Below are 27,769 nucleotides of genomic sequence, written 5' to 3'. Positions count from 1 at the left end.
GCAGACGGTTGCTGTACGAGTGAAAAAATTCGAGGCAGCTGTTGGTATTGGAAGTAATTGGACAACGACTGCCTAAAACCGGTGTTCAGCGCTGAATTGGTAACGAAAAAGGTACGTGTTGATAGAAGCAATAAGGCAGAAATGGAATGTAATTTGCCAATTACTATTTACAAGTTCCAATTTATGCTTGTTTGAAATGTTCCATCACGGATATTTTCGATTATGGATATTCCAAAATTCAAGGTACCTCGATTCATAATTTATCAAAGGTCATATTCAGTGCTTAGAAATCTCATATTCAATTTATGCATTACGCCTGAATTGATTATATATACTGCTAATCCTTTGCTTTGCTGTTTCTAGTACAGCTGAAATGAACTCAGCTTTGCTAACTTGAAACCGGTGATTTGAGCCAATCACTTCTCTACATTCATTCATTTATCCTCGACAATAGTGAATGAAATCAAGTGTGAATCATTAAAATTACAATAAATGTAAAAATTGCTCGGACGCTTTAATTAATTTCCTTCAGCCAGGCTTCGGTTAATTTTAATAAACAGGCAGTTTGAAAAACTAAATTTTGATATCTAAAATATCACGCAAGAGCAATAAAATTGACTGTCAGGTTAGCCGAGCAATCAATTAGCACTGCAATTCATGAATGAATTGTTTTGAAGGGAAGAAAACTGACAAAAACAAACACTGTCAGCAGTTCAGTAGTAATATCCATGGGCTGACAGATAAAAGAATACTACCAGGGGTAAAACTAATACAGCTAATATAATCGTAGTGTATTTGATTAATTATATTTTCAAATTTCATTGTTGAAATAGAACCAAAAACTAAATGTTACTAAACTTTTTAGTGAAGTTTTTTTTAATTGTCTTAAAATCGCCTTTCGGGTTTTCTCTTTCAGATGGGCCGGTATTTTTTAGGAGATTACTTAAAATTAATCCCTTTTCCTATTTTTTATTGATTAATTATCTTCAAAAAATCTTGGCCCTTGAAAAATGTAGTCTTTAGTACTTTTTTATTTGCATTATTTTATTGCCCGATGAATGGTGATGGATGGATTATGTTCAATTATGTTTGAATATTTTTCTTTCGGGTTTTAGCAATGAGTGCACAAAGAACGAGACGACGACGAGCGAGCGAAAACGTGAGAGAGGAGCTAAATAAATTTATTACTTTAACCGGAACAGAAGAAATGAAAAAACTGCCGTCATGTTGTGCCATATGAGTTTGTCTGTTGGCCAACCGCATGGTTTCAGTTTCGATCTTCGATACTAAGAAAGAGGTGCCTCATCATCATGCTGTATCATAGTGCAAGGAAAACGAAAATCGAAAACCGAAAAGTTGAGGGAAACTTAAAGTTTAAACGACTATGAGTAAGACCAAATTTGGGCGGAGTCAAACAAGGTGTCCATTTGTATAAATATATGAAAAGGGTGAAATGGTGTTGACGTTCAATCCTGCTCTCGCTTCTGGGTGAACAATTTTGGTTACCAATTAAGAGTTTTGTGGCCGATTTGGGTTATCTAGTAGATTTTTTTTCTTTATTTTGGAAAAGAATACTTTCAATGTTTAGGTGACAAAACTCATGCAATCTAAAATATTTAATCTACACCTACAAGGAATCCGAAAAAATACTACAATAGACATTCTACACTATCTAAGCTGAATAGGAAAAAGTGAATTTCAAAAACACCGAGAAGATAGTTTGAAAAACGCTATCTAAACTCTAAAGCCAAAGGCACTGTAAAGGAGGAAAAAAACTAGAACTAGTAACAAACGAAAGCACCATACAGTTAGTAAACATAAGCTTCAGCAAAAAAGAAAATAATCGAAAGATCAGTTTTGTGGGAAACTTTGCGCGGGGTGAGAGGTAAAATACATACTTATAAAAATGGACACAATTCGTGCTTCGCAATATTATTACTGGTGCGAACTAAGTTTAAAATCGTTCATTTCGTTCAACATTAGAATTAGTGTCTCAGTTAGAAAAAAACAAAGATCTGATTTAAAACCAAAACATTGCAATTGCTACTTGAAAGTTTTTTTCCAAGAAAATATTGGGTAAATAAATTAAAGTGATTTAAAAGTTAGGCTTTCGAAATCGAAATAGAAAAGGAAAACATCAAACTGAAGCAGTAAACAAACGACATTATACCAGGAAATTCAATTGACAAACAGAAAAACTGAACTGAAAGGAAATACTTTCAAAAAAGTTAACGAAACAATCGATGAAAATTCACGATGAAGGAATAAGAATGAAATTAGTAGCACTTAAGAAAGTTGTTCTTCAAAAGGTTGCACTTACGAGAGGTCTTCCCCAGTACCAAGATTTGACTCGTTGCGTTAAACCACCTAAATGTGATCGTAATCCATCTAAGTAGCTCCCCTGTAAGATGTTCGTATACACACACATACATACATATATGGATAGCACCGATGAATTTTTTTTTAGTTTTAAATTGTGAAAACAAACTATGTACTACAACTAAATGAACGTAACGGATTGTTAGCAAAGGTGGTATGGAAAAACGAATGCATAAGGTTGAGCTATAAGAAAATATTTTAGTTGAAAGTAACTTGGAACTGACTAGTAACGATTTCTACTATTTAAGATCGTCTATCGTTTTGAAATCATCTAACTGTTTCGTATGATGTCTAACTATTTGGACTAGCCTAGTGTTTAGTTTGTGTCTGCCTCTAATATTATTAAACGGAACAACGGTCTATTCTAAGTGAAGAGATAGCATTCAAATTGATTCAACAAGACTTCAAGCTTAGAAAAAATTCTTTCAGCTCAATTTAAACCTCAGAAGGATTCATACGTTATGTTGGAACCTAGTTACTAACTGTTACTCATTTAGTCCCTAATTAAGTTGCCTTCTGTCCTATCTCCGCGTGCCAAAATCTGCAAATTGTTTCTTGTTTCAATAAATCACTAAACAAAACCTGTTTGTCAATTTGCTCGGAGAAGTGTTTTCAGAACATAAGACAATAATGAGAACGTAAAAAATAAAAACAAAATACCGTTTGCCAGACGAACGAAAAACAGTTGCACAAAAACACGACAGCTCATTGCTTACCTGGTCCTGATGGATAGCGTGCGTGAATGCGTGAAAAGGAGAAGAAAAGAGCAAAGAGGAAATGGTTGTTAATTATTTAAAAAGTGATGATTCTATCTGCCCTGCTGATGTCATCAGATGGAAGGAAACTGAAACGTTGAACCATTTTGAAGAACTGTTATTCTGTAGATAGGACAATGACTTTATTCGGTAGTGTAATGCACTCCTTCCGATTGCTTTTTCGATCAACCGATGATCAGTTGGACGATGGATTCGTTTTGAGAATCTGATACTGGTCTGTAGGACCTAAAGGGCGGTGGTTCTGCAGAGTTTTCTAACATCAACTACAGCTACCGAGAGCTGGCAGTCAGTTGCCGCTGGCTGTTAATAACCAAATACAATGCCTGAATAATTAGACTGACAGGTGAGCCTCACACTAATTTTGATTTTCGTGAAGTTTTGTGGTGCTGTACTTCATGCCTTTTTCCACGGGAGGATCTGTTGAAGTATTGGAATTTTGCTGCTGTTGGCGGTATTAATAAAATACAAAGCCTATTTAGTTAGGCTCACAGGTGAGCTACAAGTGCCTGAGGAGGATAACACTGTATGTTTTGGCGGCATGATTTTTTTCTCCCCCCGCTGTTCAGCATCAGAGAAATATAAAATATAAACTTTAGGCTTAAACATCTTTCTGAGATTTGACCCTTCTTTATCAACAGGCTTCGCGGCCGGTTGTTAGAGTACAGGACAACTACCGGGCTAGTGCAGGGGTCCTACTGACTCTATGCACTGACTGATCTACTATTTGATATAGAGTATAGTTCAACCTATTTCTTTTCCACGCTATGAGATTTATCGAAAAATCTTACTATGTTTAGTTATAGAGTATTTTTCTGTCATTTCATGATACAGATGTTTGATACAATGAAATTACGTTATGCATTGAAACACTTGGTCGATGAAACCAGAGTGTATGAACAAAATTTTATCTGTTTCTGTTTTTTTGTTAGTAAGAGCGTTAATAGTACTGAGTTAAAATAAGTATAACACCTAATTGTCAGGTACACCAATTTTGTCAAAATTGCTTAGTACAACTATTGAGTAAAATGATTTGGCGATCGCGATCGTTGTATAAATTGGCTCGACAATAAACTGTAAAAAATGGCTGTGGCGACTATTTGAATGGAACGAAGAAATGACCTGATGACAATATTGATTTCAAACGGTTTAGTTCAACCATTGTATGAAGGGGCTTGGTGGCTAATACAAACATAAGTTTTAAAAAATGATTCGGTTCGATCTTTGTTGAAGAAGTGGTTCGGTACGACCATAGATAATTTGAATAATTCGGTACGACCACATGAATTAAATGATTCGGTACGATCATTATTGTATGAAGTACATGGTTCGGTACGACCATTGATAAGTGAAATAATTCCGTACGATCATTGTTAATTGATGTATATGGCTCGGTACGACTACAGATGGATTAAATGATACGCTACGATAATTGTTGTATGAAGTGTATAGTTCGGTACGATCATTGTTAAATGATGTAAGGTACACCGGGGCTATTTGAAACGGATTTTTCAAAGTTCGACTTCAAGTTTCTCTAATAAAAATATACTGTTACTATTGTCAAATCCGCTGGTGTAATTTATTAGCTTAGTCCAATGACTATCGATAAAAAATGACAAATAACAACATCTGTTTTAAATGTACCGGTTATGCGTGCACGTGCGGTATTTCAACTTACCGCGTGTAGTGAGTTATATGAGAGGTAAGCAGAGATGGCCATAATACAAAACGGAAAAAGCATTCCACATAGAGTAGGCCATTGCAAATCATTTTCAAAGTTTTTGTCACCCCCCCCCCCTTATTGGAAATTGGCTTGAAAACTCGGGGTGCAAAAAATAATTTGTAGGATATGAGTTAATTTTTTTATTAAAGTCAATTGTTTGTGGGCTCTACAGCCTGAAAAACTCGACAAATGAGTGTACGAGTTGAGTTAACGCTTCTATCATGAAATAGAAATAGTTCAAACAGTGAAATTTCCGAAACTCGGCCAAAAAAAAATTTCTTTTGCTTTTGTCTTTTTGTTCGCAGATTTGTGCATGAAAAATAACAACGTATTTATTAAAAGCAAGAATAGATTTGATTTTTACGTTTAAACTTTAAGTAAAAATGCCTAAAATCCATCTTTTTTTGCTCTATTAAAAATTCTCCTTGTTTTTTTTTCGCCCGGGGGTTCAGCGGCTCAACACTGGGGGGCAAAAACTTTTTACCTTTGTTATACTATAACAAAGGTTTAAAACTTGGTCGAAAAACACGAAATTGATCCGAGGCCCGGAGGGCCAAGTCACATATACCAATCGATAGGGTTCGACGATTTGAGCAATGTCTGTGTGTGTGTGTGTGTGTGTGTGTGTGTGTGTGTGTGTGTGTGTGTGTGTGTGTGTGTGTGTGTGTGTGTGTGTGTGTGTGTGTGTGTGTGTGTGTGTGTGTGTGTGTGTGTGTGTGTGTGTGTGTGTGTGTGTGTGTGTGTGTGTGTGTGTGTGTGTGTGTGTGTGTGTGTGTGTGTGTGTGTGTGTGTGTGTGTGTGTGTGTGTGTGTGTGTGTGTGTGTGTGTGTGTGTGTGTGTGTGTGTGTGTGTGTGTGTGTGTGTGTGTGTGTGTGTGTGTGTGTGTGTGTGTGTGTGTGTGTGTGTGTGTGTGTGTGTGTGTGTGTGTGTGTGTGTGTGTGTGTGTGTGTGTGTGTGTGTGTGTGTGTGTGTATGTATGTAATGATTTTTTCTATCGCCTGTTTCTCAGAGATGGCTGAACCGAATGGTTCGCTATTACTTTTGTTTGAAAGGTGTTATTGTCTAGTAGATCACTATTGAGTTGTTTCGTGACACGACGTTTCGTTCAAAAGTTATAAGCAAAAATGTGAAAAATACGTGACTCGGGTTTCTTCAAAACTACATGACCGATTTCAACGATCTTAGTATCAAATGAAAGCCCTTATTAAAGCTAAATTGTTCAGGAATTTTTAATTGAAAACAAACAAGTAGTTTAAAAGTTATGCTTAAAAAACCTGTTTTGACAAGGTAATAATTATCGCCTGTTTCTTAGAGATGGCCAAACCGATTTATGCGCTATTAGTCTCATTTGAAAGATAATATATCCTAATAGATCACTATTGAATGGTTTTTTGATTGGACGTTTAATTTGAAAGGTATGAGCAACCGTATACACCACACCAAAATTTACAATAATTTATAATGATTTTAACCAAGATAATTTACCTAATTTCAATTATTTTAATATCAAACGAGAGGTTTTGAGACTACGAATATATATGCAAAATTTCATAAGAATTGGTTTTACCGATTAAAATATATTAACCGTCGAACACTCGCGCCAACTTTTGTAACACAGTTACTCGCGCGCAAAATAGCCCCAAACCAAAGAAAACGTGTGCACTAGAGTTTTGACTGGAAAAACTTGGTTTTAGGTTTATCGAACCTTTGGAAGAGTTTCTTGAAATTGGAAGCTCTATCGTCTGGTGGAATTTAAATTTTTATTAATCCCCCTAAAAGTGAAATAAAAAAAATGTTTTTCTTCAGTGTCAATATAACACATTGATGTGTTCTGCAAAGTTATAGAGCATATTATTACAAGAAATTTTGATAAAGACAGTAACCTTCTATCTCTGCAGCGAAGATAGAAAAATCTTATTTATTGTATATGAATTTGTAAAATCAGTTTTTCTATTATTGCTCTTTTTGTAATTGTTGCATGACTTTTTCATGTACTACAAAATTGTACAAATAGTAAAAATACACAACTTTTCTGAAAATAGTATACCTGTATGTTTGCTTGTTTAGGAACTGTAGAACTTTGATTATAAAGAATACCCTAATTTTTACTCCGAATTACTCGACTATCAGCAGACGGTTACATTTTAAACATTTTACATTTGCTGATAGTTTTGCTGCATAAATTTTCCCAACAATTTAAATTATTAATGCATTGAATAATTATGATATTTTGCTCACAATAAGTTTGTTGAAGAATATACGTTAGTTAAACAACGATTTGTAACTTTATAACAATATGGCGTTGAAAAACCTACACGTGTTGTACAAAATACAACAGCGTGAGTAACCGAAAGTTAATAAAAATTGATGAAAATTATTCAAGAAAACTCTATTGATGTGATTCAAATAGAATGGCATTACAGGAAACTATGCATAGTTCAATAACCTATAAACTAGACCTTTACCAGACAATGTATATGTTAAAGAATAAGATTTCCTCTTACAACTTACTTTTATTTGCAGTTACTCAGATTAATAGCGGCTTACTTATCCTTACTCAGCAATTTCATGAAAAAAGGATCTATCAAAATTTAAAAGTGTTCCTATTTTGTTCAAATTTTGTAAACTTATTCAATTTTCAAAAATTTTATGTAAACCAACGCACTACGCAACGATAACCAATAGATGAATTATGTTCCGAAGACGTGTCGATTTCTATCTCAAATAGCAAGTAAGACCATATAACAAAGGTTCCTTTCACCACTAGGTGGATTAAATCGGGTTTTTAAATATTTGTAATGGCTTTATAAGATTATAATGGCCAAATACACTATTAATAAGAAGAGTTAGATAACCCCGTTTAAAAATGTTCAATTTCTGAATAGCAAAAAGTAAATAAAGCACAGAGTGCGTAAAGTCACTTCGATCTTTCGTTTACGACAGTCAGAAGGTGAGTTTAAGAGGTCTGTTCAGTGAAAAAAATTCAGGCAGCAATTATCATTTCTGACGAACATTGTCAGCTTCCGTTTTAACTTACCCCGTATTTCACTTTGCGCCGGTGTACCTTATATGGTTCGGTACGATCGAAGTTGTATGATGTATATAGTTCGGTACGACCATAGATGTTACAAATGTTTTGGTACGATCATTGGTGATGAAGTATATGGTTCGGTACGACTATAGATGGTTTTTTCTTTCGAATGATGTTTCAAGTCCGATTTCAAATACAATTTCAAGCGCAATTTAAATGCTATTTCAACTCTTATTTCCTGCTCAATTTCAAGTCTAATTTCATCTTTAAGTCCAACTTCACTGAATATTTTTCTAATTCAAGAATTCATATCCCATGAGCCAAACAGCGTAGACGAAACAGTTCATGAAAATTTTAGTAAATTTTTTCAGCATATCCACAGATGGATTATCAATGGATCTAGCGGTCCCGTTTTTAGCCCTTTTCTTGAGTCCAGGTTTTCCACTGTTCCATTTCTCGTTTTTAATCTTTCGTTTTTTGTTATTTGCTATGATATTTCTACCTTTAACCTTTTTTCGGAAGCGGTTGTCGTCTTTTTCCTTTTTCTTTACCTGTTTTCGTCTGTTCCGTTCTTCTTAGTTTATCCTGTTTTTCCTACTTTACCTCCCATTTCTGTAATGTTCTGTTTTTCTTTTCCGTTTATCTATGTTACCTTCCGTTTTAAATTATTCTTCATTTTTTTCTTTTTCTGTCCCGTATTTTCTCTTTACCTGTTCTCGTTTTTCTATTTTCCTACTCCCGTATTTTCTGATTTTCTCTTTATTTATTCTGTTTTCCCTTTTCGTCCAGTTTATCCTCATTTTCTTCGTTTCCTTATGGTTTTTTCTTCAACTCTGCATTTTTATTTTTTTCTCGAACATTATTCATCTTTTTCTGTTCAGTCTCTTCCTAGTTCTTCAGTTTTTCCTAGTTCTTCTTCTTTTTCTATCCACTCATTTCCACTTTTATTATGTCTTGTCCTCCCTTTCCAGCAAGTTTTTTTCTTTTTTGCATGTCAGTTTTTTTCTTTTTTCTCTTACTCTCGAATTTTCTCGTCCTTCTTCTGCTGCTCTCCAGAAAAAAAGTAAAAAAGGAAAAAAATAAACAAAAGGAGAAACAACAGAAAAGAGCACGAAGCAAAAATGAAAACTCGAGAAAAATAGAAAAAGAATACAAACTGGCATGAACAAAAGAAGAACAAAAAGAAAAACGTGACAGAATCCGAAGAAAAACGGAATATGAAAGTGGAAACGAAGAACACGGGTGGGAAATGGAAGGGGAACGAAGTAAAACATGAGGAGAATACACAGAAATAGATGAAAAACTGGCGAGAAAAGAATAAAAGTGGCAGACTAGAAATAAAAACCGTGAAGTAAAGGAAGAAAACGAGGATAAACTGGACAGGAAAGAGAAAAACAGGACAAAAAGAAAGAAAAAACGAGATAGAACAGAAGAAAAAGAAAGGGAGAAAAAGCAGCAGCATGAAAATGGAGAAATAGAAGAACGGAACAGGCGAAAACGAAAACAGAGGCAGGAGTTAAAAAGCTAAAAAACACGTAAGCCGGTACCGAAAAAAAGGATTATCTAATCAGAAAGTAATAATAAACGAGACAGGGAAAGATAAATAACGAACCCATAAACGAGGAAAAACGGAAGAAAAAAGACGAAAAATGGAATTGAGGAGAAAAGCAACAAACAGGAAATAGCGGATAAAAAATGGAAAAGCGAGAAAGAAAAAGGGGGGAAAATGAGACTAGAAATGGAGCTCGGATCAGAAAACAAAAGAATGTACAAGAAGAGAGCAAAATGGCGAGAAAAAAAAGAAGCCGATGGAGGAAACGAAGAAAACGGGAAAAAGAGGTCAAACAGCACATAAACGCAGAAAGTTGCGACAAAAAACGGGAAAATTGGACAGCAAAAGACAAAAAAGAGATCAAAGAAAATGATGAAAAGGAAGACAAAACGACGAACCGTAAAATAAAAAGGAAAACGGGAGTGGAAAGGAGAAAAATGGGAATTAAAAATAAAATTAACATGACATTTGACGGAAAAACGGGACACCTAAGAAAGGAAAAGACGAAAAACGAGAGGAGAGTTGATAAAAAATAAAAAAGACAAAACCTAGAAACGGAAAATAAGGGAACAAAAGAAGGAAAGACGGCAGACGGGAAAGAAAATAAAACACGAATACAAAACATAAAGAAAAAGCAGGACTGAAAATAACAAAACATGAGACAAGAAACAAAATAAAAACAAACATTGAAACAGTAAACACGAAACAGGTAAAAAGGAAAACGAGAGGAAAAACGGAAGGAAAGTGAATGCAAGCACCAAGAATGGCACAGAAGAAGAAAAAATGGAACAAAAAGTGGAAAAACAGGACTAGAAAAGAAAAAAATAGAGTAAAAAAGGGGTTAAAAAGGGTGTGAGAAAATAAAACAAAAATTATCAATTTTAGTTTCAAGTAAACCTTGCAGTGTTATTTCGTATACATGTCCGGTTTGAGGCAAAACTTTAAGTTCATGTCAGTCCATATTAAAGTCTAATTTAATGTTCAATACTATTTGAATTTCAATTTCAAATGTAGGGTACGGGAGGGTATATTCAGCAGGTTTCTAAACTCCTATTTGCCATTTCTTTCGCCAATAAAAATACTTTGCCGTCATACAATTTTAATATGCTATAACTATTTTCTCAAGACTGTAAGTAATCTACTATTTTCAATTCAAAGAACGTCAAAGAACGTTCCTCCACTAGAACCAGGCCGAAAAAATAGATGCAATCGCTTTATGGGCCGAAAATACCCTCCCGTGCCCTAGTTCCGAGTCCAATCTAAAGTCCAATTTAGATCTAATTTATGTTGAATTTCTAGTCAAATTCCAATTTTATGCGCTTAATTTCAAATCCAATTTCAAGACTGATTTCAACTAGAAATTCAAATCCATTTCCATGTTCCTTCCTTCCCAAATTCTTATCTTCTCAAATCTTTTACTTACCAAACCTCTTTCTTCTCAAATCCCTTTCTTTACATATATATTTCTTATTTCTTCCAAAGTATCTGTCTTTAGAAATAGCTTTCTTCGTAATACTCTTTCTTCCCCAATCTCTTCTTTACCAAATCTCTTTCTTCTAATGCCTTAGTTTTACCAAATCTGTTTCATTCCCAAATCACAGACATACAGGGTGTTAGGTAACTCGGTGCTAATATTTCAGTGGGTGATGGAGGATTACATTTGACGAAAAAAGTCCTTCTACGCGTATAGTCAAATCCTAATCGTTGCAGAGTTATTAAACATTTTTCGATTTTGGTTTTGTTTGCATTAAATTAGCTCTACTACTAAAAGTGTGCTAGCTACCTGAATTCTGTTGCTTTCAATCGAAAGCTGAAAAAAAGGTTTGTACTGAAAATTGTGTTTAAACTTCTTATTTCAAGAAATTTAGTACCTTTTCAGAAGATCTTTGAATTAAGTGTTTCTCAAGGTGTTTTCATTGAATTTCTCCTACAAAAGCGGGTTAAAGTTGATTGCTTTTATCAACCAATAGAAAGCTTTGGTACCGTTCTACCATTCGTTCTCGAGCGTGAAATGGCTATCTCTTTTAGTTTTGTTACAATTTAATTTTAAACGTATCGTTTGGGGAGTTGAATTAGTACCCGAAAACTGCACGAATTCATACATCACGCATAGCATACATGACTACTGCGTGCGACGGACACGGTCTGACGCGTATGGGACACAATAACGAAACAGACTTCTCGGGCTTCTCTAGGACGTTTCTGAAACGGATCAAAATGTATTCTCCGGAAGAACCCGCGAGCACTCACTTTTGCTACGGTGTCACACCGGAAAGTGTGCAGCGTGCTGAACCGGTCGTGCTCGTCGCACGCAGTGGACTGGAGTGCTATGCGCTATATATAAATTCGTGCAGTTTTCAGACTATTCAACAATCAACACATTCCGTTTAAAATTAAATTGCAACAAAACTAAAACAGATAAAAGTTTCACGCCAAAGATTGAATCGTAGAATAATACTAGGACTTCAAATTGGTTTGATTGGATTAATTTGACAGTATAGTTTGAGTATATTCGAAACAGTGCAAATAAAAATGTGTACGCCACACTTACCGAGTCGTAGTCCGCCCTCGACAGTTGAGTCTCACTGCCTCTCCTAGGTCGCGACGGATCATTGTAATCCTGCAACAAGACGGAAAGGAAACAAATAACATCGATCAGTGCAGCCCGTCAACGGCAGTTCTTTTGTCGTGATAATTGTCTCAGCTCAGTTGCACTCAGTTTTGAGAATCAGCTACCTAGTAGAAAATGTATTTGTGTTATTGTTGTAGGTCGAAAAAAAGTGTTTGTAATCAAAGGTTAAAATAGTTGTTTTTTGTTTGTTTAGAAAAACCATTCAAAATTGTGTGTGATAACAAAACTTTACCCTCCCGCTTGTGGTGAAAATTCTAATAGTTAATCGAAAAATTTGTGTTTTGTTGGTAACTCTGTGTGACTGGTGGTTGTGAAGTGTTGTTACTACGCTCTCTCGATCTAATTTTTGTTTTCGGCTTCTTTCTTACCAAGTTGAATCGACTTCAAAATAGTTCCAAAATAAAACAGATAGTGAGACACAATAAAAATAAAACAAGATTTCCACCAACGGAACCAGTGTGACAATCCAAAACAAACACTTAGAAAGAAGACAGAGAAAAATCACCTTATTCTTCAACTGTTTGACAACATCGCTAGAGGATGAGGAAATTTTCTGACGATTCGGGTGATACAGCGGGTTCAAGCCCAGCACGCCACCGGCGGGCGGAGACGACGCGGTACCCCCGCCGAAGCCCAACCCACCACGGTTTGGCGTTCCCCCAGGTCCCATGTCCGCTAGATGGCGCGATGACGATGAGGGCGGATGATGGTGGAGGATTGGTCCGGCCGACAGGGGTCGGTACGGCAGTGGTGCCGGTGGGCTACGGGTGGGTGGACAGTAACGGTGAATTTTTGGGATCAAACAAAAAACAGAAACAAACATGTCAGATTAAACAAATCGCGACTAGTTAGAGGAAGGTTCTGAGGGTGGGAAAAATGATGTCCCGATTGAGAGTACCGATTGCGAATGTCCGGAAGAGTTCCTGCCGCAGCCGTCGTCTTTGCCGTCGCGATACCGGAGTCGTCGGTGAGATTTCTTCTGGTCGCTTCGATTACCTCCAGATCCGTGTCGGAAACCTGCAATTTAAACGGGACGGGACGCATGCTCAATGTTTTTCTGTTTTTTTTTGTGGCCAGAGTTGTTTTTGTGTACGTTGCTCCAATCACGGACATTATCGGGGAGGACGGGTGGATCAACGCTTTGATGCGAATTTTCAAAACAGCAAATCGTGTTTCTGGGTGAGAATCCAAAGAGGCGAATCTACAGAGTTACTGAGCTACGGATTCAAAGAATATAGTTTATCTACAGATACAAGCATTCTCATTCCAACTAGCTTGTACGCGCGCGTTTGCAGGTTTACCCGTGGGCGAGGTGCAGTCTGACTGAGAGGTGAGTTTGTTCTGTTTTTACAGTGCATCGAAACACTGCCGAGTCTGCGCTAAGTCACTAATATTTACAGCGATATTCAAGTGAGTAGTTTTGATTAACCAACAGCTGAATGCAGAAGGCGGAAAAAGGTAAAAGAATTACTCTAGCGTTCAGTTGCCGGCCAGAATGCTAATCAAATCGGTACAGTACAGTTGAAGAAAAAAGTGACAAAAGTGAGCGAATAGTAATTGAAAATTAAGAAGAAAAATCAAACTAACAGCATCCTAAAATTACAGCGAAGCTAGATATTCAAGGGCGATTGCAAGAGCAAAAATGTGTGGCAGTTGCATTGGTGTGTCTGTGTGTGTGCTTGTGTGTTCGATTGGCTAAGGCAAAGCTGTGCAAATACTATAAACTCTACCTTCGATTATTCAATATTGAGAATAGTTTAAAAATGTTGTTTTATAGCATTTTATTACTAAAATACGTCAAGATAAGCATTTTTATTGAACCACACTTTTCCCAATTGAGTAATATTTGCAATGTATTTATGTACAATGTAAAAAATTGAAATAAAAATATTTAAGAACCAAATATTTTGATTGCTTACATACTTATTTTCAATGATAGGCACAATTGTGGCACTTTTGGATAAATGATTCTACCTGTAAATAGACGGATTTGGTTAAAACTTGGTTGAAACTATTCAAAACGCCCTTAAAGTGTACAAACTCAAATTTTGGGTGAAAAATTCGACCAATTTCGGCTACTTGTTACTGATAATTGAATAATTCTGTGTGACAAATAACGCACTTTTAAGTTCATACTACCAATTTTTTGGTTGAAAAACTACTCAAAATCTGAGTTCATACACTTTAAGGGCATTTTGAGAAGTTTTAACTAAGTTTTAGCTAAATCCAACCAATTTACGGGTAAACTCCTTAAAGAGTTGGTAATTTTGACCTAAAATTAGCATTTTGACTAAATTTCAACGAAATCGTTAGTTTCAGTCAAAAAAAAAAAAGAACAGTCGCCCCAGCAGATCCTAGTATCTACTTTCCCAAAAATGTATTTTTGTGCAGAGCGAAGGTTGAATGAAGTGGGCAAAACGACATGCGAACCGTGCGACCTGTTGATTGGACAGAGAGAACTTAAAACCACAACTCTAACAGGAATAATTGACGAGCAACATTTCAAAACGTCTAATGCGCAAATGAGAGATTCTCTTTGTGTCTCCTCTCTTACGCCTCTCACGGCGGAATAAATACACTTGAATGTGTCTATTTTGCATGAAATGGTTACTGGCGTTATTGGCTAGCTAATCCATGAGAAAAATAAGAGAGAGACACAAAGAGAATCTCTCATTTGCACATTGGACCTTTTGACATGTTGATCGATTAATGCTTTTTTATAATGTATGATAAAATGGAATATAATTTGGCCTGGTGCAACGAATACAAAAATAAAAAAAAATTCTGTGGATTCGTTTCAGTGTAGATATACAGTTATTCCGAACGATCAACCGCCTAGCGGTAAATAGCGTAATCGCTGTGAAATGTTTCCACTTTCCACATACTGTCAAATCCTGGTGAAGCTTTTTACAGATCGGAATTGGAAAGCGGTTTTAATACTTTTTCTCTTGCTTCTTCTAAGCAAAGTATAGAAAAGAAAATTTATATTATTTTTGTGTGAACAGCGGAAGTTTTCAATGCTAAAAATTTATTATAATTTGTTCAGTAGCATTCTCGGAAGCTGGGTCGCGGCTTGCTATGATAATGGTGTACTCAATGAAAACCTGTTAAGAACATACGCGTGTAAAGATTTAGGGTATGTTGCTGCTTCGTGGTAATTGCCTATTCCCGTCCTATCCAACACAAATTAATAAAAATATCAGCGATTTTTATGACACACAATGCAAAATTATTTATTCCCCAATAATTTAGTTTGTTGCCTCTCACACGTGATCAATCAAAGTGAGCTGAGCTCTATTTAAATGTTTTTTTTTCATTAGAGAATTACTAGCAGCCAAATTTAAAACGTTTTTTCGTGCGACGAAGAAGAAAATGTCGACTAATCGTAATTTTCGTCATTCATAAATAAAAATAACTCACGCAAGGCATTGTCGTTATTCTACAGCCAGGAAAACTTGCCTGACTTGCAGAAATTTTGTAGAATAACATTTGTCATGCCGTCCTACACAAACACAAATACATGCGCGTTAGCTTCGTAAACATTGTTGTGATTTTTAGTTCGGACGATGAAAAATTGTGATGGACGGATCTTAAAACGGTACGACGAATTTAAGAAATAAAGTCAGTTGCGTAATTTCAATAATATGCATTAATGATTGATTTTCAGTGATTTCAAAGTTCACGGATCGGAAGGTAAGTGTTTTTCAGTCAAATCAGCACAAGAACTTTTGGAGTATTCATTAAATCCATCCAACAAATGATGAAAATTAGAACTACTTAACTTACTACGACGGGAATTAGAAATAAACCCTACCTACTTAGTCTAGAATTGCTGTATCTTTGATTCCTCTGTAAAATAATATTAGATAAGCAATGCAAAAGGTAGAATAAATCAGAAAAAAAATTGCAGCAAAATACCAGTCAACGTATCAACGTGTCTTGTAAATGGAGTTACCGCGTACATTTTCGCATGCATTCCGTATTCAGCACTCTCAACAAACATTTTATGTGAATAGAACTTTATTCAACTTTCATACAGCAAACCTGTAACCTTTAACTCTGTCGCGGTCCAACGTAAATAATTTTGTTTAAAGGTGGAGAAGCGTTTGGTGAGGAAGAATGGTATAATGGATGATATTGCGAAACTTCGATGTGAAGCCAAAAATATATTTTGTAGTTCAATTACTGACTAGGACACTAACCCACACTATTTCGGTTTGCACCCAAATGATTTTGACAATTAAACTATCAGTTCACGCAATGTCTTGAGCATAAGGTTCTTATAACCCCGGAATATGCATAAGTGTCTGTGCTTGTGGGTACATCCAAACCTTTTTAGCCCTTCTGTAACTACATAAGCATGACATTCATTTGATTGAATTTCATTGAATTGAATTTGGATCTACTGTACATCTACCTGCAGTCACTGGCATGACCTTAAACTGATAGTGGCTTCGCCGCTTATCACGCAATTATTATCTTCTTGATTTTCAAATAATATTAAAAATTTCAATGTTATTAAAGTAAAGCATGTCTAGGTGCTCTCCGTTTTCGAAACCTGACCTTCTGCTCTTGTTCAATAGAATTCGTGCAGCGAGCTGTTAAATTACAGGGCAATTACAATTGCAAAATTTTTACAAATAGTTTATTTTAGATCAGGAAGTAAGAATCCTAAATTTGCTAGGGAGCACCTACTTATGTGAAGAAAAGACTCGTTTTTGTCAAACCCTCTTGTGCATTTTCATATTTTCACGGAAATTCCCAAGAGTTCCAAAAAATCTCATCCCCCTATACCGTGAACCCCCGCTAGTATGGCCGTCTTTAATCTGAACCCCAGTAATATGAATGCATTCACATTAAAAAATGATCAAGCGTCGAACCAAAAACACTCCATCAAGAAGACTGACATCTCTTCCTCGCGTCCATACAAATGACGAGCAACAGAAGCAACAGCGCACCCCTCCCGACAAAAGTTGAAGCTGTGTTTACATGTATTGGTGGGAAAAGATGTGTGCGAGCATGACAATGCATTGCATACGTGTTTGTGTACATCCATATTCTAATATACACACACTAGTATGTGAAAGTTCAACTTTAACTCGGCAGATAGCATTGCTGTTACTGTCGCTGAACTTTTGGCAGAGTTGCCAGTCTTCTTGATGGGATGTTTTTGGTCGAACACAATTGACAGTTAAGTTGGCTGGACGTATTGGAAAAAAGCAAAAAAAAAAATATACGGTTCCTCTTGACCAGCAATTTTGGCAATGCAACTCACTTCTCTCAAGCACCCAAAATAGACCGTCTTTGTCGGAATTGCCAAAGAAATTTCCTATCTTCTGCAATTCGAACTTTCAAAATTCACGCACGTTTCCCAAACGTTTACTTTCGTCAAATCAAAGCACTAAATTCATAGGGTGCGCGCCTTGTGATATGTAAACATGGATAGAAGCAAAGCAAAACCTAGGTGCTACATTCCGGTTTCGAAACTTGCCCTTCTGTTTTTATACGACAGACTTCGCAGCCAGCTGTTAGAGTGCAGGACAATTGCAGGGTCAGTTGCTACGATCATATTGACTCTAACAGCCTCTCCCAGTCGAGATTCGAACATACGACGACTGGCTTATTAGGCCAGCGTCATACCTCGGAGCCAACTGGGGGGCAGACGGATAGAGTTATTAAATATTCTGAATGAAAATGAGCTCGCGCAATCGGAACGAGGTGTCATTTGAATGAGCGGGGGCTCACGGTATTGCTCTTTATCAGTTTCAAATTTCAAAGTAAATAAAATACTAGTTACTACTGGTGATGAAAGTTAAAATTTCCATATCCTGCATATCAGCCGGAGCAGGGGAAATATGATTTTGACTAAGATTTGTGACTTTTTGAGACAGTAGAAAAATGGTGTTAAATTTGAACCGCCCTTAAATCATTGTGCTTAAACCATTCAGGAAAATCACTCAGACATCAGGCTTGGCACGCTCATTTCGCTTCGATTTTGAGCATGCCCAAACTTGCAGAAAACCGTCCAGAAAGCACAAAAAAAATTCAAGCAACTTTACCACCATCGAGACACCATTCGCACTTTCCCTTGATTATGAAATAATCCCACTTTAATCACAATTCGATACACGGGCTGATGATACTGACCGTTTGGGGTGAAATGCAACCGCATCCTAATAGTGGTCACACACCGTGGTGGGTGTCGCTAGAATGAACGGATAAATATAACAATACCGGAATAGACCAGCGTTAATTCGCAATGTTGGCCGTCGTAATACGGGAAATGCATTGCAGTCAGTTTTATGTTCGACCCCCTGCCCTGGTGCAGAGGGTGACTGAGTAAGTGTTAGGCACTGACCCCGAGCTAGAGTGCGATAAATTATAATAAGGATTATCCAGCTTCAACACGGTACGGAGCCGTATGACGCATAGGCTCCGTCTTATCAGCGAAGATCGCTAACAAAAACATCCGAAGACCGTCGACAGTCTCGTCTTTGTTTTTTAGTCAATAACAAGAATCTTGTGTCAATAGTAAATGAATGTTATCAATTTCGATGAGTGTGTAATGGAGGAAAAAATAAGACACCTAGTGGACGAGCAACAATGCCGAAATAAGTTGACTAACAACTAACTTGTTTGCATTTTGATGTTGACCGGACAAGATTTCGGTTCTTTGAATTTCTTTGTTTCAGAATTTCCGATTGTGATTGGTGTTAGTGTTTTAAAATTCCAGTTTATTTGGTAGCAGTCGATTGATAACGAACGGAAACTGAAACAGGTTGATGGCCGTCTTTTTGGTTTCAACAGATCAAGAAACTTGATTTAAATCATATACTGTTTTACACTTATCAAATGACTTCTTACTTCCGGTGTCTCACTCAAAATTTGAGATACAGGGTCTGGTCGTAATTGTTTATTCTCGTTCTATCCAATTGAAATTATTACAAACATCCAAAATTAGTTATTCCCTAATATTTTAGTTAGTTGGCTATCTAGCGCCATCAATAAAAGTTAGCTGAGACCGATTTAAATGCTTTGTTTTTTCATTAAAGAATTCTTAGCAACCAAATTTCTCGCTGTTTTTTCTTCGATCAAAACAATTATGTCACCACTCTTGTTGCCACTTTTGCTATCAGCAGATTATGTCCAAACATTCACTTTATTTACAGAGTTATTAGCGATTTGAAAGTCTAAAACAGAATTATTTTACTGTCATCAGTTGATGTTATCGCCAGCGCATGTTTATTCATAAAAACAGAATTTAACTTTAATTATTTAACGGAAAAAGCTACCTTTGATTACTGATTAACTTTGAATACCAGTAATTTATGATGATTATACTCTTGTGATTACCAAAATTAATGATGATTACCAAGATTACATAAGTTTATTATTCATTACCATTGATTTCGTAATTAAGACATGAAAAAATACAAAAATAATCTATACTTACTAGCCGCGATTAACGTGAAAGGTACTCTTAATGTTTTGTAAGGACCATAGGTGCTGTGTCTGGTTTGTCCGTGTTAAGTTGTTCTTACGTTAAGCACAAAAGTGAATTTATAAGTTGGCACTTATATGCCTTACTCGAAAGTTCAGAAGATGGAAAATTTTAATGGACGAAATTCAAAAGGGTACGAATTTAAGTAATAAAGTCAACTGCGGAATACCAATAAAAATGCGTATTACAGTTTCCTTTTAGTGAAATTAAATTGCACGGATCGAAAGATAAATGTGTTTCAGTCAAATCAGCACAAGAACTTTGGGAGAGCAACCTTAGCGGAAATCGGGTAACCAACCCCTGACAGAAACTAAGGTCGTATACCGACAGGGAAGGAGGCACTCATGCGAGCGCTGACAACGCGCTGTAACAACGAGGAGGAGTCTTGTCAGCTTCGAGTTCCCATGTCAGGGGTGGGTTTTGATGGCTTGACGGTTTCACAACCAAGTGCTCCATTGTACTCCAGGTTAGGAGCGGCCTACGACAGCGTCGGATCCGGAGCGAGTGATTGAATTAAGAAATGTGTTGTCTCGGCACTACAGTTAGGATGGCAGCCCCATCATGAACCCCGGTGGCGTGGTCCTAGTAAGGCAACCTACCTCAATCTAAAAGTATTACAAACAATCAAGGACAATCAAAGGCTACGAAATAGGAACTTGGAATGGATGCACTTGGCACTTGCAACTGCGGAACCCTGAATTTCGTGGGTCGATCAGTTCGAACCCCGAAATATCGGTATTGTGGCACTGCTGGAGATCTGTTGCAAATACGAGAAAGTGTGGAGGCCCAATTTTACCAGAGCGGTGAAGTGACCAACGAGGATCGTGTAATGGACTGGAAGGCGATAAACGAGAGGATGTGTTTGTTGAGGATAAACGACCGTTTCTTCAACTACACCACCATAAACATGGAATGTCCACACAAAGGTCGACCCGTCGAAGGAAACCTTTTATGTGCAGCTGAAGGCAATGTTCGATAGCTGGTCACCACGGGACATCAAGATCGTCATCGGGAATAGAAACGCTCAGACGGGTAGGGAAGCGACGTATAGACAGATGATCGGCCCCCATAGCCTGCACACCGACAAAAACGATAACGGCCAACCCTGGGGGTGGCTTCTCAAGGTCTAATGATCAGAAGCACTTTCTTTCCCCGTAAATATATTCACTAAGCCATCTGGAGATCATCTAACCATCGAACATTGAACTAAATCGACTATTATCATCGACAGTCGGTTTTTTGAACATCACCAACGTACGGTCCCTGTGATCGGACCATTACCTAGATAATCCGCGAGTTACCAAGAACTACGCGCGCCTGCTGGATGAAGCTCCACCTTCTTCTGTGGAGCTTAGTGTATCGACCCTCGAAAAGGGATAAAGCAGTATATGCTCGACCGTTTATGAGGCCTCACCCGCGGTGCTAGGTAAAGAAACCTCGATTGTATGAAATGACTGGTTTGATGGGAATTGCCAACAAGTGATGGAAAGGATTTGCTTGGAAGAATTATCTAGGCATTGCCAGTAGGGGGAGTTTGGCCAAGTATCGACGTGCGCGAAATAAGTTAACCACGATCCTGAGAAGACGAAAGCACCAGAAGCAAGACAGAGATCTTGAAGAGCTATAACAATCATTTCGGGTTAATGAGCCGTTTAAGTTTTATGAGAAGGTGAATCAATCTAGTAAAGGACACACCAAAGCCCAATATATGTAGGGACGAGGATAGAAACCTGATCATAAACGAGTGCGAGATGGTCGACAGGTGGAAGAAATTCTGCGGTCGGTGTCTTAATGGTGATATAATGGAAGAATACGGGACGGAAATTAACCTAGAAGTGCCTACAAACGACAACAGTATGCCGGCTCCCGCTTTCGAACAGATCCGGCAAGAAATCGACCAGCCGAAGAATAATAGACCCACCGGAAGGGATCGACTCCCGGCAGAACTCTACAAAAATGGAAACGAACCACTATCAAAGGCACTTCATTGGATAATTTCAAGGATCTGGGAGGAGGAAAAACTGCTGGATGGATGGAAGGTATGGACGATCGGCTAGATTGCTAAAATTATAGCGACATTAAGCTGATCAACCTCGCCTACATGGTGCTCTCTCAGATTTTGTCATATCATATTCGTCATATTATATTTTCATAGATTTCAGGGCAGCATACGAAACAGTCGAGTGCTAACGGTTTTTCGGACAAACAGTCGAATTTTTTTTTTGGAATTTTTATACTTTTTATGAATGTTCAAAATTAAATTTAAATGATCTAAAACGTTTTAATTGTTGAGCGTCGTAGTAAAATCACAGATATGAGTAGAAAAAAGAGTTTCTACTTGCTTTTTCGTTTAATTTTACTATTATCAGAAATTCACTGGAAAAAATCTTTTTTACTCACAAATGGATTTATTTCCGTAAATGCTTTAAATCGAAAATTCAGATGGTTCATCAACTGGGTAACAATAACTATGGTAATGTATTTTGATGGATTCAAAGGGACGCTTGTGCCAATCTGCCTGTGCCATTTGATATATTGATACATTACACTTTTTATTTGGTTTTGAACTTGGATTATGTCAAATAAAGCTGGTGGAAATTTTTGTTTTATACCAAAAGTTCAACTGAAATATGTATTATATTTCTTTTTTCTCTGCTACATATTTTATTGTCATCGCACTGCAAGTTAGTACGCACAAAAAGCAGTAAACGCACCAATCCTATTGAACACCCCCAGCCTGAGATCACAAGCTGCCGAAATAAACGTCCCCCTTTCATGGGACGGAAAAGCATTTACTGCGTTGCTTTTGAAGCGTAATAAAAAATGAGAAAAATCCATTCCTCCCCCTTGCTGGATAAACATCGAAGCGATGCCATCGAAGCTCGGACGAGGAAAAATACATTATATACGCAGCCGAAAGGGACGAAAGGAAAAAAACTCACCCTAAAAGTATATTTTTTCCCGCTGTGGATCCGCAAAAACATTCCAGCAGGCGATGGATCCGTATTCGTGTACGTGTTTCTGGGGGTGTGTTAGTGTTTCGCTGCTGCAAAACAATGGAACTAAACCTCACACCAACCGACCGAACCGGTGGATAATAAAAAGGGGGAAATGTTTCCAAAGACGGCAGGCTGCGTTTCGATGGGTGAGCATTTTTCTCGTCCTTATGTACTGATCCGGTATGTAGTCACGTATCAACATCGGCCAGCAGGCGAAAAGTTCCCCTCGCCTGAATGGCGTGGCGTGATGGGTATTTTTTATGTTTACAGTGCCTGGGTTGCGTCGTTCTGACATGAGCGAGCGTTTTTCTTTTATGCCTCGTTCCGATCCGAATCCCATTCCCACCCGTATCAAGCGCAATCGTGCGTCGCTATTGGACGGTTGGCACTCGGGAATAAAAAACACCGCCAGGTTGGCCCCTTCTTGCTTTGTGAGTACCGAGCGCCGATTGGCGGGAGGTTTTTTTACGGCGCATAAAAAAATACAAAATGAAGATCGTAACCACGCGGTAGTCGCGGCGGTCAATCAACTGCCATGCTAGGGGCGCTTTAACTGTAAGACTGAAACTTTTTCCGTGGAAAATGGGTTCCCAAATTTTCATCTGAGAAAGCAAATATTAGTTTCCTTCAATGTTTAACTACTACTCCTAATGATTCACAATATACAACTTCTCCTTTCCACCAGAGAAAATGAGTCAAAATCATCCTTTCACCGCACGTTGTCGCCCTTCCTCACTATCTAATCACTCATCACAGCATCATAAAAAGCCCTCTGGGAGTGCTCACGTCGTCGGTCGGCACTGGCACAGCCCTTCGGCAAACAGCAAGCGGCTCATTCTATCCATAGTGCTATTACGAATTCGGATGAAATCCATATTTTTGGTCAAACACAGACGAAAAAAGCATCTGTGCGGATGGCATTTTTTTCCACCCTCGCACACTGCCAGCCAGCAGACGGGCAAGCAGAATAAATACACTTTTTCCAATCATATTCGATTAAGTCTTGCTCCCTCGCTCCGCTCGCAATCGGTACTCGGGAAAATCGGTAATGGCCTGCGTGCACTGATCCACGCCGTAAGATAATAACCAGCGAGGGGTCACCGGATGCGCTTTGCCGAAACAAGCAAATCGGCTTGCTTGGCTAGACCGTTGACACCCCCCGGCTGTGGTTGTTTGAATGATTAAAGCAAATAATAAATTCTTGAAGCGCCCCGTTGACGGCCAGCACTCGATGTGGGCTGTGTACCGAATCTATTTATCTCTATTAAGACGGTTGCATCGAAAGGAAAACAATGGCACACACAGTGGTCACTAGCGCCGATGGGCTTCTGTGGGTGGGTAAAGCTATGCCCAATATTAACAGGGTTGATAATCGAGAGGATTTGGACGCTGTAATAAAGCGTCTTAGTCAGAGAATGCGGGGGTTATAAAAAGAAAGTAGTTTAAATTTTCGATAACTACTGCTTATAATGAGAACACCACCTTTTGCAAAACTGTCCAATGTCCGAGTTGCTGAAAGAAAGCATTTGAAGGAATATTTTAAAACTGGCCCAACTAGTTAAACGATGTTTGGTCGGCTGAAATGGCGTTGAAATGTGCATATGCGTAGGTATATGATTCACATGTTTTGCATTGTTGTCGACAATGTTTCGGTAAAATTCTGGATTGGGTTAAATAACAAAACTAGCCGAGCAGGTTACAAAATCTAGTTGACCCAAAATTTGCGGTTGTTTTGCATGCCCTTTGCTTCGTGCAACGTTGGCGGTTGGAACTACAATAAAAATGATTATGCCGCTTGTTACATCATCTGCCATTCCAGCGGTTAAGGGTATTCCTGGTTCGCTTCTTTTTCGTTACAAATCAGAAAGTACAATTATGGTGCCGTTCGATTTGGTTCTGATCCGTTTCCGGTCCGAAAGACCGCAATTGTATGGATGCAAGATTTGTCAATTTTAAGCAGTAGGTTAATTGACTGTGTGAAATAAAAACATTGTTGTTGAAATTATTGAAACTAAATGATCGCAATTTGGCACACTTTGGTCACCAAACAGCGGTAGGTACCAAAGGATGTCTGCATCAAATAGCGCAATAGACAATCTCGATATAAACTTAACAATCTGTAGTAATTGTATTTTTCTAAGCCGCAGCAAACGTTAAACTATAGATTCGAACAGTTGGAAACTGTTAAGGTGATGCCCTGAAGTCATAATTTTGATACAGTACAACCCCAACCAGCTTTGAATTTGATTGATTAATACCTAATATTATTTAACAAAATCGATTTTTTTTCGTTCAGTTATTCAATGACTGAAAAACGACAAAGTACCTCCTTTTTATTGATGTTGATGGACGCGCCTTATTCCGTATAACTATAAGGCTTTTCTGAATGATATTAAGGCTCGAAAAACTAGAACAAGTATTGAAATAAAAAGCTATAGGCGCTCTGCTATTTATAATGAAAAATGGACATCAGGGTTTAGCGCTATTATTTACGCGTCCATTGCAGCGACGTTGATTATAATTTGGTCCAAATTAACTAAAAAGTTTTTCATGTAGCAGCAATCACACAATGCCACCAAAAATTTACATAATTGAATCATCAAATTCATAATACGCCATTCATCGTTTATCTCAGCAGGCATGGAAATGACAATCTATACCTATAAAAAGGATTTCTGTCTGTCTGTCCGTATGTTCCTTATAGAATCGAAAACTACTGAACCGATCGGCGTGAAAATTTGCATATAGGGGTTTTCGGGGCCAGGGAAGGTTCTTATGATGGTTAGAGACCCCTCCCCCACTAAGAGGGGGGGCCTCTTAGGGCCATACAAATGAAATACAAATTTCCTCATAACTCCAGAACTAATCAAGCAAATGGTACCAAATTTAGCATGTGGGTGTTTTTGTAGGCAATTTTTTTTCTATGGTGAATTGAGATCTTCCCTCTTTAGGAGGAAAATAATGACCTCTCTCCCTTTTCGGAGGGGGGGGGGGCTTCCATACAAATGAAATACAAATTTCCTCGTAACTCGAAAACTAAGCAAACAAAATTTGACATGTGGGTGTTTTTGGAAGCAAGAATGTTTTCTATGATGAATTGAAATCTCTCCCTGCCTTAGGAGGAGGGGGGGCTCCTATACCAATGAAATACAAATTTCTTCATAACTCCAGAACTAATCAAGGGAATGGAACCAAATTTAGCATGTGGGTGTTGTTGCAGGCAAGTTTTTTTCTATGGTGAATTGAGATCCCTCCCCTCTTTAGGAGGGGAATAATGACCCCTCTCCCTTTTAAGAGGGGGGGCTTCCACACAAATGAAATACAAATTTCCTCATAACTCGAGAAATAATCAAGAAAATGGAACCAAGTTTGGCATGTGGGGGGTTTTGGAGGCATAAATTTTTTTTATGATGGTTTGAGACCCCTCACCCCTGTGGAAGGGGCGAAGGACTCTCATACAAATAAAACAGAAATTTTTGCGTAACTCAAAAACTAATCAAACTCGAAAAATTTTAGACTCATAAAACATTAATCAATAACAAGACCACCAAAAACTATCAATAGTAACATTAGATAATTCAGCGCGAGTCGGCCATAGGCCGTGAGTGTTGCCGGCGGTTGCCTGCGGGGGGTAGCCCCCCGTAGAGATCACCTCTATCTAGGTTTATTTATTTTCCTAGATCTACTGACCTCTATTACTTTCCTTCAGGTGGGTCACCCCTGCGAAATGGTACTTTCTATGAAAAGATTTTCCGTGAAATGGTACATCCCGCGTAAGGTTTTTCGCGAAATGGTATTCTGCGAAATTCTATATTCCGCGTTATGGTCAACCGAGAATTAGTATTCCGCAAAATGGTATTCGGCGAAATGGTTTGTAATTATGGCGAATATTTAAATGCTATCCGCTTTATTAATGCTATCTACTTTACTGTGAGGAAAATTTGTATACTAAAACACCCGTGAACTCCCCAGAAACTTGCAAAACTCAAGATTGTGACATCCAAGGTCATCCGAGATTCACGATTTATGTACAACACAGTTTAATTTCTGGCAATAAGAAGTTTGTCGGGTCAGCTAGTCTAATATATAAGTGATTTGTTTGTAACCAAAACCGGGCCCCTGACAGAACGCCATATTTTCGTGATAAAAATCGTAGCTCGCTCAATACACGGCAACAAGGAATTCTGAAATTTTCGGGGCCGAGAAGATACACAAATAATTTGAATTGGAGTTTTTTTTTTTTTTATTTTACTCGTATTTCTTTTATATAACATGTGCCTAAAGCAAAGCCTGGGTGCTACATTTCATTTTGGGAACCTGACTTTTTGTTATTATATGGCAAACTTTGCAGCCACCCAAGTAACCAGTAAGCACTAAACACTAGTCCTTTGACAACATTATATAAGCATACAGAACTATGATTAAAAGCTTATTTTTCTTAATATACTTCTGTAGAACTCACATAATGCTAAAAAGGCGAAATAGCGGGTTATTGAAATGCTACGCCTCAAGCATTCAATAAACATTATTAGTGTTTGTTTGAGGCTTAATCGAAACGTCATTTTGTCTACATTATCGACGTATCGAAAAAGTATCGACGGCATATCGTTTGCTTGTTATGGAAAATAAAAATAGATTCGGTCGGGATTTAAAAAACTAAAAAAGTAAGCTTTTTTTGCTGCATCTCAAGGGGAGCAGGATAAACAGAATCATTTTTTGAAATGCTGAATAATGTTACCACCTAGACAGGGCTCGAACCGGGGGAGTTAGTCATGCAACCTCATTCGTTTCCTTGCACCTTTGCTATCTAAACCATAGCGGACGTGATTGAGTGAGTTAAAATTAGTCGTATTTAAATCTTGGTCATATTTTCTCTCATATCAAAGCTAATTGTCCTGCATTACCAATAGGGTAGCAAAAGACGGCATCCATTAGGTAGAAGAGAGCACGAATAGTGGCCGTAGAATAGCAAAATAAGAAGTCAAGCACAAGCCGTTTAACAACACTTACGGCTCGTTTTAATGCAATTGACTAAATGCATTATATTGTTACGTTATATGCGCATTTATTGCTTTCTTTAATGCTGATTTACGTTAATGCTTCAATGCATCAACAATGTTAATATACGTTTTATAAGCATTAAGATTGCTAATATACAAAAGTTTGGCACCAGGGATGT

General features: G+C 37.7%; 1 protein-coding gene across 1 annotated transcript in view; it reads right to left on the bottom strand.

The window, feature by feature from the left end:
* The window catches only part of LOC128738265 (whirlin), a 160,864-nt gene that overhangs the window by 20,344 nt on the left and 112,751 nt on the right, over positions 1-27,769 (bottom strand). The window contains exons 11-14 of the mRNA XM_053833270.1: positions 12,989-13,107; positions 12,596-12,851; positions 12,004-12,078; positions 2,321-2,401 (exon numbers count right to left, since the gene is read on the bottom strand). Coding sequence (XP_053689245.1) covers positions 2,321-2,401; positions 12,004-12,078; positions 12,596-12,851; positions 12,989-13,107 — 531 coding nt within the window. The remainder of the gene's footprint in view (positions 1-2,320; positions 2,402-12,003; positions 12,079-12,595; positions 12,852-12,988; positions 13,108-27,769) is intronic.

Source organism: Sabethes cyaneus, chromosome 2 (assembly GCF_943734655.1).
Source record: "Sabethes cyaneus chromosome 2, idSabCyanKW18_F2, whole genome shotgun sequence".
NCBI lineage: Eukaryota > Metazoa > Arthropoda > Insecta > Diptera > Culicidae > Sabethes > Sabethes cyaneus.
The sequence above is the reverse complement of the archived record's forward strand: the minus strand, read 5'-3'. Positions and strand labels throughout refer to the sequence as shown.